General features: G+C 47.3%; 1 protein-coding gene across 3 annotated transcripts in view; it reads left to right on the forward strand.

The window, feature by feature from the left end:
- The first annotated feature begins 4337 nt into the window (after positions 1 to 4337).
- PUS10 (pseudouridine synthase 10) overlaps positions 4338 to 12216 on the forward strand; it is a 77070-nt gene continuing 69191 nt past the window's right edge. The window contains exons 1-3 of one of the 3 annotated variants that reach the window (XM_075596186.1): positions 4338 to 4737; positions 5592 to 5728; positions 8846 to 9088. In XM_075596186.1, coding sequence (XP_075452301.1) covers positions 5603 to 5728; positions 8846 to 9088 — 369 coding nt within the window. In that variant the 5' untranslated portion in view covers positions 4338 to 4737; positions 5592 to 5602. The remainder of the gene's footprint in view (positions 4738 to 5591; positions 5729 to 8845; positions 9089 to 12216) is intronic. The other 2 variants (XM_075596184.1, XM_075596187.1) reach the window with 2 other exon arrangements.

The raw sequence follows: 12216 nt of genomic DNA on the forward strand, positions 1-12216 counted from the left end.
GCAGGTCCTACACGTTTGGTAATAATAGCAGAATTGTAAATGTAATGTCTTTCTCGGTGGGAAAGCCTTTATGTTAATCTGAGGTGCTATGGTTGGGAAACACTGGCTGGTTTAACGCTTTCTACTTCAACTCAAAGCATTCTGGGACATGATAATAGGGCGGTATAAAAAAAAAAAGCTGTGTGTGCTGTGCACGCGCATAGTAAGTGAAACTTCTTTGACTTTTGTCACAGAAATTGTATTTGTGTTGGTGTTGGTGATGTTTTAATTAAAAATCAAAATACAATCTCAATGACAAAACGCAAATAAATTTGACTTAGAATGCGCGTTCTCGGCACACATCCCCTGTATTAGCTATTTGCACTAAGTGTGAATTCCGCGTGTGACAGTGTGCGTGTGACTGAGAGTGTGCGTGTGACTGAGAGTGTGCGTGTGACTGAGAGTGTGCGTGTGACTGAGAGTGTGCGTGTGACTGAGCGTGTGCGTTTGACTGTGCATGTGATTATGCGTGTGCGTCTGACTGTGAGTGTGACTGAGTGTGCGTCTGACTGTGAGTGTGACTGAGTGTGCGTGTGACTGAGTGTGACTGAGTGTGCGTGTGACTGTGAGTGTGACTGAGTGTACGTGTGACTGTGAGTGTGCGTGTGAGTGTGACTGAGTGTGTGTGACTGAGTGTGTGGGGGTTTGGGGGGGTCAGTCAGTGTGTGTGGGGCTCTGGGGGGGTCAGTGTGTGTGGGGGTCTGGGGGGGTCAGGCAGTGTGTGTGGGGGTCTGGGGGGGTCAGGCAGTGTGTGTGGGGGTCTGTCAGTGTGTGTGGGGGTCTGGGGGGTTCAGTCAGTGTGTGTGGGTCTCTGGGGGGTCAGTCAGTGTGTGTGGGGGTCTGGGGTGGTCAGTCAGTGTGTGTGGGGGTCTGGGGGGGTCAGTCAGTGTGTGTGGGGGTCTGGGGTGGTCAGTCAGTGTGTGTGGGGGTCTGGGGGGGGTCAGTCAGTGTGTGTGGGGGTCTGGGGGGTTCAGTCAGTGTGTGTGGGTCTCTGGGGGGTCAGTCAGTGTGTGTGGGGGTCTGGGGTGGTCAGTCAGTGTGTTTGGGGGTCTAGGGGGGTCAGTCAGTGTGTGTGGGGGTCTGGGGGGGTCAGTCAGTGTGTGTGGGGGTCTGGGGGGGTCAGTCAGTGTGTGTGGGTCTCTGGGGGGTCAGTCAGTGTGTGTGGGGGTCTGGGGGGGGGGGTCAGTCAGTGTGTGTGGGGGTCTGGGGGGGTCAGTGTGTGTGGGGGTCTGGGGGGGTCAGTCAGTGTGTGTGTGGGGGTCTGGGGGGGTCTGTCAGTGTGTGGGGGGGTCCGGGGGGGTCAGTCAGTGTTTGGGGGGGTCCGTCAGTGTGTGGGGGGTCCGGGGGGGTCCATCAGTGTGTGGGGGGTCCGGGGGGGGGGGTCCGCGCGGGTTGCGCCCGGGTTTTTGTACCACCGCTTCCTGGGGGGCCCGCAAACGCCCGCGTCACTGGAGGGCTGAATGGCGCCGCTGCCAGCCGCTTCTGCGCATGCGCGGCATGGCAGCGGTAGTGGAAGTTAGGCGGGCCCATGTGTGGGCTGGGAGGGAGGTCCCATTCGGGTTAGGAAAGGGTGGGGGGCTGTCCCGGTCGGGCGGTCTCTGCTGTCCCGGGCAGCAGACGGGGAACGGCAACACATGTCAACAGCCGTGGCAGCGGGCGGGGAACGGCGCCGCTGCCAACCGCTTCTGCGCATGCGTGGCTTTCCTCCAGTCCCCATGATTACTGAGCATGCGCGGCTTGGCAGCGGATGTACGGGGGGAATGGCGGGCGTTAGGAGCGGCGCCGCCGGCTATCGCCGCCGCCGCCGCATATGTCATCAGCCATGTGGGGGGGGCAGCGGCCGTTAGGAGCGGCGCCGGCGGCTATCGCTGCCGCCGCATCTGATTTGTGGAGCGGGTGTGATGTCAGTGTTGGGGTTGGGCTGAGCCAGAACACAGCCCGGCCTCAACTGCCAGCACTGACATCACATCCGTTTCATTTCTGTCTCCACAATCCATTTTTGCCCCAGTTCTAATGAGGTGCCACTAAGGAAGTTTCACTTCAAAAATTGGCTGGTTCAACCTGTCCTGATGACCTGGATTTTGTTGGCAATCATATTTATTCCCTAATACAGTAAATGTCTCCTTGATGTTCAGCGAGTATCGCTCATTTTTCCTCATCTGTGATCTCACAGGCTTCAATAGAGCTTGAAGTTGATACTTTCCCATTATTATGTAATTTTTTGGGCACAGAGCTCCCAAATCTCACTTATTTTGGATCCTTGGTCAGCATCTCTATAAACAAAAGGGGACACTGTGACACTGGGGGAGGTATGACTTCTGGGGCAGAAACATGGGAACCTTTCACCCTGATGCCAAAATACATTTTTTGTACCCCACACCTTCTAAACGAGCGACACTAGGGCCCCTATTCAATATATTGTGCATCTGGCCCACTTAGGGTTGCCAGGTGTTCGATATTGAACTGGACTGTCCTGTATTTGGACACTCTGTCCAGTAAAAAATGAGAGGTACTGTAATAGTGGACATTTGTGTCCGGTATTTTCCTCCCTGGACATAGTGACCTGACGCACCTTTCAGCATTAAGTCCAGTATTTTCGGAGAAGCCACCTGGCAACCTTGGCCCACTCCTCTTCAGAAGATTTTAGTCTCATTCATTTGAATGGAGTTGAACTCTGATCTACCACAGGGAAGCGGCTTCACATCGCATTAAAGAGGGGCCTGTGTGAACGGCCTGGCCTTCAGCAATGGAACTTTACTTGCATAATTCTGACTCATTCTGGCATTGAGTGAGACACCTTTTCAGTCTAGACCAGGGGAGAGCAAACTTTTGGATCTTACTTTTTTACCGGTGTCAAATGACGCCGCGGGTGACGTCACATGACCCACGTTGCCAAAGCGGCAGGCGTCAAATGAGTGGGGTCATGTGACTTCAAGTCACATGACCCTGCGTCATCAAATTTCCATGGCAACGCAGCCCAACAAGGCTTCTGAATCCCGGTAAGTAGGTTACATAGGCCTCGCGCGATCCCCCGACATTTAATTTAAATGCCTTGGGGATGAGTTCGTGGCCTCCCCCAAAAAGTCTTGCGCCCCCCAGTTTGCCCTCCGCTGGTCTAGAACACAAACAATGCTGTGAGTAACTGAAGATATGATGGACCAGTGTATGATGAAGGTTGTGGTGGAGCAGAAAAAAGTGTGCGTGTGCCGAGCGCTCACATTTTAAGTGAAACTTCTTTGTCTTGTGTCACTGTTTTCTCACAGAAATGTTATTTGTGAGTGTGATGCTTTCAATTAAAAATCAAAACACAATTTCAATGCCAAAACCCAAAGAAGTTTGACTTAGAACACGTGTTTTAGCTATTTGCACTGCCATATTTATAGTAACTGTGAATTCCTTGTGTCAGAGTGTGTCAGAGTGTGTGAGTGTGCGTGTGGTCTCTGTATCCTGCTGCAGGTGTGCCCAGCCAGAGTCAGCCCCCCCTCTCTCCTCCCCCTGGCGGGGACACGGCGGACGGCTCTCCTGGCCAGACCCACCACCTCCCTTTTCACCGGACAGGAAGGACGAGCAGCCCCCCCTCTCTCCTCACCCCGGTGAAGGTGCGGGGACACGGTGGACGGATCTCCAGGCAAGACTCGCCGCCTCCCTCTTCATCAGACAGGGAGGACGAGTTGTCCCTGTTTGAGTCCCCCGGCCCACAGCAGCTCCCACTCTCTCCCCCCGGCGGAGCTGCGGACACGGCGGCCGGATTTTGTGTGTGTTCTCTCTCTCTCTCTCCCATGGAGCCAGCGCTGATTTCATCCTAACTGGTGCAAGCTGGCAACACTGTTGCGGGGACGCGGTGTGTGTGTGTCTCTTTCCTCTCCTCCCCCGACGTCGCTGATATATATATATATATATATATATATATATATATATATATATATAAAAAAAATATATATATATATACATATATATATCAAATAAAATGATCACTTGTGAGCACATTCACATGTCTTAGACAGGTCTGCACCCCTGCCTTTCACCATTATCACCTAGAATACAGTGATTCCACTGCAGCAAGGGATTCTGGGAAATGACATGCAAATGAGCACACAGTGCCACCTTTTGCTTCAAAACCATTAACATGGTTCCCTATAGGAATCTTTACTATTGTATCATCTATCAGTAGAGATGTGACTGTCCAGCTGCTGCTTCAAGACATTCTTGTCTCCTCCAGTCAGTAGATGGCTCTAAACATCCCCGCTCGATCTGCATGCGATTATTTCAGTCTGAATGGTAGCTCAGTGCTACTGAGTTCCCCGTGCAGAGCCTTTTCTGTGGGTCCGTCCCTTTAATTCTTCCCCCTCCAGCAGAGACACTGTCTGTGTGATCCATGCGGTCAGAAGCTCTCTGACACATGCAGACAAATACTGTTCTACAATCTTTAGGTCCAGCCTAATGCAGATATAGACAGCACCATAGCTATCCAATACAACCCTAGCAGGCAGTGAGCACAAACTTATACATCATAAATACATCACACACATAAGTACATGCATACACCGAGTCTGATTCCCACACACAGTAACACACCATCACCTTCCTGCTGTTCCTCTCACAAACTATCACAGATATAGCTTTAAAGTGTTTACTGGTTCCCTTGTAGTGCATCCACTTGTCCTACTTTCCATCAGCCATTACAGTGAAAGGGAGAAGGTAAGAAACAGATATATATTTGAGGCACGTTAGTTTGTGCTTGTATTAGAGAAATCTCCACAAGGCCACGTTTTATACACCTTTCCAGCAATAAATGGTTACATTGAAACTTGTATCCTCTGTCAGAAAGGGGTCAGACATGGCATAGCCTCCTTCCTATTGTCTCAGTTTGTGTTAACAAATATATACTCTTTCGTCATATAATGTTATTGTGCTCCCACATTGTACTGTGCTGCAATATATGTTGGTGCTATACAAATTAAAGATTATACTGGGCCATGTACAGTAAGACCAACTGTACCTAGTAAACGGAAAGTTTGTGTGTGGGTGGTATGGTTGCTGTGACGTCTGTAAGGTTATGTATTCTGCGGCCCATGAAAACCACATTAAGATAGTTGTATCATAAGTACATGAAGGCCCATGTTTACTAAGCAGTGCCATCCTTTAGGACATCTTCTGACCCAAAAGAGACTTTACGGCCTGTTCAATTGAATGGCATGTAAGGTGTCCTATGGAATAGCGCAGCGTAGTAATTATGGACCACAGGCCCTTATTCTGTAAGGTGTCATAGCGCAAATGACGTGCTATTGCATTAAAAGCCCCATTAAAGTCAATGGGACTTTTCATGCATTAGCAGGTCATCTGCACAATCGCACCTTACAGAATAAGCCCAATAGTCTGTAAAATCCCAAATTTGACGTTGATACGTTTCACATTCAGTCGCTTTTACAGATACACCTGTGCTCTGCAATGCATTGCAGGCGGGAAAAGGGTTAATGAAGAATTAAAGCGGAGGGCTTCTGTGCTTAAGTTGAGCAAATGTGGAGTTTAAACATGTATTTTCTATTCCTTAGGTTTGCTCAGCATGCTTCTCATAGAAGAAAAGTATAGATCAGTTGCTCAGATGTTACTATCCTCAGGGACTTGCCCTCGATGTGTCCTTCGCTTCTGTGGTGTTGGATTTCCAGCCCCTTACCGGCTTCCATACAAGGTCTCCATTTGATTCATTTTCATAGCGATTCTCTGCTGCAAAACTTAGGAATGCGCTCTTTATATTTCTCTAACTTCCTTCCCCTATGGCAGCACACAGCAGTTGGGTCATATGTCTCTTCCCAGCTGGAGGACAGAAAGCACTTTAACACACACACACACACACAGGGACGAGATATTAGCCACATTTCCTGGATGCCAGTCTGGTCTGTTCTAATCTGCAGGATGTTAGAATGGATCAAGCTGTTTTTTTCTTTATTTTGTCCTATAATGGAAACTTTACAGAAGTAACATCCTGTACATAGGTATTCTTTGGGTGGACATCATTCTGTGTAAGTAGCTGACTCGAGAAACACAGAGAGATGATGCTGGACTGCAGCCTTGTACACCCAACACACATCTTATACGCTCTTCAAGGCAGGAATTGTTTTCTTGTGTTTGGAACATGTACTGTACTTTAACTCTTTGGGTATCAGAAGTCCTATGACACCTATATGCTACAGGTACGCCAGGCTCCTGACCATGTGATCTCATGCATAGCAATCATATGGCCCTGACTTGGCCCCAAATAAGACAGCGGTAAACGTGATCTGCCCTACAACACGAGATAGAAAAGCCACAAAGTTCTCTGAATGTCATAAGGCTCACTAGTATGACAAATGATTTCTTGAAAACATCAAGAGGCACTCAAGGCGACGCGTGTGGAGCCAAGGTAAGTAAAAGTTTACAGAGGCCCTGCAGCTCCCCCGGCACTTAATTTAAGTGCAGTTGGGAAGCACACAGGGCCTCTGTAAACCCCGCGCCCCCCCCGCAAGCAGTCTCGCGCCCTACCAGTTTGCACACTGCTATATTAAGGTATTGTATTTGAAGAACTTTTTAGGGTTGATCTTACTTTCCAATGCAATACTTTTTTCGTATTCAATTTTTGCTAATCTGGTTGCCCTTTTGCAACTTTTGTTATATTCCTTATAAATCTGATATGATTCCTCCGTACCATCTGATTGTAATACTCTAAACCCCTGCCTCTTCCTTTTCTATTTCCTCCCCTGCCTGTTTATATAGCCACATTGGTTTAGACTATTTTCCTTTTTATATTTATTAGCCAAGGGTATACACTGATAAGTTTACTTATCTAACAACGTTTTAAAGACTGCCCATTTATGTCTACATTTTTTCCTGCAAAAATGTCATCCCAATTTATTCCTTGTAAATTATTCCTTAGTTTATTCAAATGTGCGTTTCTAAAATGTAAAGTCTTTGTTGAACCTGTATAATATGGATTTTGACACAAAAGTATTTTGGCTTCCCCAATATCACAGATATTTGGAGGTTTATAGCATATCCCCAGAAACAGTTTTTTTTTGTGCTTTTACCTCCACTGCTAATTTCTATCCACAAAGTTTCTACATTTTCAGCAAACCCTTCATAAACACCTTCCCTTACAATAGGTTATAAATGTGGTTTAACATATAAGCATACGCCACCACCTCTTCTATTTGCTCGATCCTGCCGATAAAGGGAATAACCCTCTAAATTAACTGCCCAGTTTTGAGTTCCTTCCCACCATGTTTCAGTAATTCTTATGATATCATACTGCTCCCTTCCAGCTGTTAATTAAAGCTCCCCCATTTTATCGGTCAGCGTTCTTGTATTAGCAAGCATGCAGGACATACTTGAAAACGAGAGGTAATCTCAATGTATTACTTCCTGGTAAAACATTTTATAAATAACATTTCCAGGTTTGACCTGTCTGTAGTATTGTTATTTTATCTGCTTATACTTTTCTAATCCCATTGAATTTAGTCTTTAGAAGTTTACTTGGTTAATCTGTATTTAATATGGATTCCTCCCTGCATGCCAAATCCCACTTCTCCCCACTACACCTCCATCACCCATAGCTATTTCCCCATTCCTATATATGCTGTCTAATCTATTATATCTTGCTTGTCCCTCCACCCTCCTTTTCTAGTTTAAAATCTCCTCCACCCTTTCTACCACCCTCCTCCCTAGTATAAAGATGGCATCTCTCAGAAAAGGATACCCAATGCTTTAAAAAAAAACAAACGCTCCTTCCTACACCACTTTCTTAGCCATGCATTAACCTCCAAACCTCCAAAGCTCTAACTGCCTGGGGTAGTGCATGACGACACTAGTAGTATTTCTGAAAATACTGCCTTGGAGGTCCTTGCCTTAAGCTTGTGGCCTAGATCCCTGAACTTATTTTCTAGGACCCTCCATCCTTCTCTAACTTTGTCATTGGTGTCAACGTGTGTCAAGACAGCCCGGTCAATCCCAGCCCCTCCCAACAATCTGTCTAACCAATCCACAATGTGCCGAACCCGAGCATCCGGGAGACAACAAACTGTTCGGGTCATGTGGTCACGGAAATAGATTGTCCTCTCTGCCCTTGTAATAATGGAGTCCCCTACCACCACAGCCTGTCTTGTTCTCTGAGTATCTTTAGTCACACCTGTGCTGGAGGAACGTTTCCCCTGGCTGCTAGAGGAATCAGTCTCCCCCAGTCTTGCCATTCCTGCCCTGACACTTCCAATATCATTCAATCTGGGAAATCTATTGGGGTTGGTCAGCTCAGAGCTGACCTGCCTCTTCCTCTTCCCACTGCTTCCCCTTCTGTTATCCAGCTACCTACCTGTTCCTGGTCCTCACTCAGAGCTCCACCCTCTGCACCACTAGTCTCAGCCAGGGCCTGCACAGTTGGCATTAAACTCCTTTCAAGATTGAAGGAAATTGATAATGTTGCAAGTTGCCTCTTCAAATCAGCAATCCGAGACTCCAAAGACATCACCTGCTCACATTTTCCACAAAGGTATGCTCTCTGGAACAGCTCCTCCCAGGGCACATACATGTGCCAAAACGTGCATTGAGTGGCATTCTCAATCCTATAGTATTAAGTGCTAACAATTTACTGTGCTTCTATATGCCATCTTGTTTCACACCTTCCCTGTTTTAACTCCTGGTTATACTGTAACTCCACGCTTAATCCAAAATCAACTTGAACCACATGAGTTGCAAATATAGTTTCTAGTATATGAATTCAAAGATAGATAAATATACAAATGAAACAAAGTAGCTTCACTTTAATATCCTTCTCGTTTAGGATCTGGCATGTGACCTGCAAAAGTACCTGGCTCCATGCCTTGGTGATGCAGCTGATGCCACTGATGCTCCACCGAGCAAAAAGGTCAGGCTTGAGGAAACACATGGGTGTGAACATCTGGACGACAGTGGAAAACTGGATTCCACAAAGCCTGAAGATGTGAATGCTACTCAGAATCCAAGCACCTGTAATCTGTGCCTGGGAATTCTTCAGCACTTTTGTGAAACAGAGTTTGTTAAAAAGGTAACATACATACATTCTTCTTCACAGAAAGAAAACACCATTTAACAATTCAGCTTTTAACCACAATTGAACAATGTTATTGTGTAGCATTGCAATAAAGTAAATATATAATCACTTGGGAGCACATTCACATGTCTTAGGGCTGTTATATATACAGCATGCGGCCGCGCGTGCCTATACGAACGCACGTGCCGCATGCTTTTCCTGTCCATAGAGCCGGGAGCTGCAGGTAATGTGTGTGTGTGTATGTGTGTGTATATGTGTGTGCATGGGTTTTGTGAGTGAAAGGAAGTCCTAAATAAGATTTTTTAAAGAAAAAAAAAGTTTAATAAATATTTTTTTTTTTTAGTTCTTCAATCATTGACACACACACACACACACACACACACACACACACACACACACACACACACACACACATACACACATACATACACACATGCACATACATACATACATTTGAGCGCAGGCAGCAGCGCGAAAAGATGATTTTCCTCATCTTCGCCGCTGTCTGTCGGCTCCCCTCTCCCTCCCCTCTCCCCTCTCCCTGCCGTGCGCGTGCCCTTGTATTGAATGGCTGACTTGACGTCAGCCAACTAAAATTACACGCGTCGCATGGTGTAGCACGTGCCCGGCACTATAGAACGTGCCTTAGGCAGGTCTGCAACCTGGTTTTCGCCATTATTACCTAGCATACAGTGCTTCCACTGCAGCAAGGGATTCTGGGAAATTACATGCACATGAGCACACAGTAGGTATATGTATATAAAACCAGGGCTTGACAAATTACCCAAAAAGCTACTCGCCCAACCAAAAAAGCTACTCCTAATAAGACATAATAAGAACATGTGTTTTTGATAACAGTTTATTTATTGTATTATATTTATACTTTACTACAATTAGTCCTTGTTACATTATTATTTCATATGAAAATAAAGAAGGTAACCTGTATAAAATTAAAGTATATCTGTGATTACTTTTTCTTTTTTTTTTTTTTCAAAAGTATTGATAGAAATGGCTAGACAGTGTTTTAATAATCACAGGACCATTTTCTTCTATATGATACCATTTAAGATTATACCCTGGCATACAAAATGTAATAAAGTGCTCTTAAACCAGTTTTGTTTGATTTTGACTGCCAGGTAGAATACAAAAAATCTGGAATTGCCAATCAGACATCTCTACCTCCCTATAATCACCCCCCGCCCCTCAATAGAGAACACAAGAGAGAAAAAATCCTTCTGGGTGGGTGCACTCCTAAACAAATCCGTTTGATGCAGATTGTACTTAGTTATATATTGCCTCAGTGATTTAACTTTCGGCCGCGTCCATGCTGCCTGCTCGCGAGTGCGAGACGGAGCACTGTGATGTTGCGCTTGCTTGCAGCAGAGGCGATTCCTGGACCGAGCTGTTGCGCAGGGGCGTTATGACGTCACAGAGCTGGTTCTCCCTCATTGGGCGGACCGCTCGCGTGACCCGGCCGTCGCGCCGCAAATACAAAATAATTTGTTTCGGCTAAACCGCTCTCCGGCCAACGCTCACATGCACGCGGACCATACACAATCACATTATAAGTGATTCATCTCGCAGCGCTCTCAAACGCAAGCAAGCAGCAAGGACGCAGCATTACAAGTACAGATTCCTATGTATCGCAAGACTATCTGAAGTCTCGCACAAGTAGGAGAAGCCTTCTAGGTGATGGCCACACTACTTGGCATATATATATATAATCTATAAAATATATAAAGAATATATATACACACTCTTTCCATTAATGATAATCAATGGCTGGTTGATTTTGATTTCCAGCCTAAGGGCTGGGACCCGCTGCGCCCGGCGGCGCGGGCGGCCGCGCGAGTGTTCCCCACCAGCAGGGGAATCCTTCTGAGCCGGTCCCAGCCCCCCCTCGCTGCACGGCTCACTACGCGCTCTGACGCGTCAGCCGCCAGGGGATGCAAGAAAATTGTGATCCCGAGCGGTGACGCGTCACGTGGTGCGCTGGTGAGCCTATCAGCGCCGGTGGCGGGAGCGGGAGCTGTCAGACAGCTTCCTACACAAGGTAGGGTGTGTGTGTGATTTGTGGGGGGAGTGAGCGGGAGCTGCTACCTTCCAGCAGCCCGCAGCAGCTCCCTCCTGCAGCCCGGGAGACCGAGCCCGTGGAGGGAGGGGGGGGAGTAGCGGGTCCCTCCGCTCAAACCACGCCCCCCCCCTCCCGCTCCGGCTCCCTACAGACCGCATATTGCGGTCTGTGCCTGTCAGCGCGCCGCCTGTCTGCAGTGCGGGTGCACTGACTGAGGAAGCACCTCAGTCTTACCTTACCTTAGGCTTCGCCCATGCTGCCGAAGACAGCGCTGTGGTGTGCGCGACGTCACCCGCGTTTAGCGGGAGCGTTTTTTGGCCAAGGTAGACGGGGCGTGTCTGTGACGTCACGGAGCTGGTTCGGCCTCACTGGCCCTCACGTGACCTGGCCGTCGCGCCGAGGAATCAGTTTCAACTGATTCTTCGTGCACCACACGCCCCCTCGAGCGCACGCACGGTCTATGGGCGCCTCCACGCGGTCTTCAACGGCGCTTATAGTGCCGGCGACGGTGACGTCATGCTGCGGTCGCTGGAAAAATCAAATTGACTTGACTTCCAGCAATCGCGACCAACCCGTCGCTCCATCGCGTCGCTTCTACTATAAGCGCACGCGACGGCAGCAATGCATTTGTTTTGTCACGTCGCCGACACTATAAACACAACCTAAGTGTAGTATAACACGCACCTCTAGCCTGGTAATCAGATAATAATTGTGGTCTGCCGTGAAGTTGGCTCAGGGGCTTACAACAATTTTGGCCAAAAATGTCAAACTAAAAGACCATTTTACTTAATTGATATTTATACATATATATTTAGGCACTGTACCGTGTATGAGTTTCACTGGATGTGCTAAAACTGAGCTTTGTCTGTGTTTTATGTTCTGTCTCTGGTTTTAAATAATCAGATAATAAGCTGTGTAAACGTGCAGATACTCTTTAGAAATAGGGTATCTGAATAGCAAATAATTAAATGAATACTTTTAATACATAAAGTTAAAAAACGCTCAAATGATAAAAGTAATAAAATGAGGGTCACTAGAGACTGTGTGC

This window comes from Ascaphus truei, chromosome 4, assembly GCF_040206685.1.
Source record: "Ascaphus truei isolate aAscTru1 chromosome 4, aAscTru1.hap1, whole genome shotgun sequence".
In the NCBI taxonomy this organism is placed as follows: domain Eukaryota; kingdom Metazoa; phylum Chordata; class Amphibia; order Anura; family Ascaphidae; genus Ascaphus; species Ascaphus truei.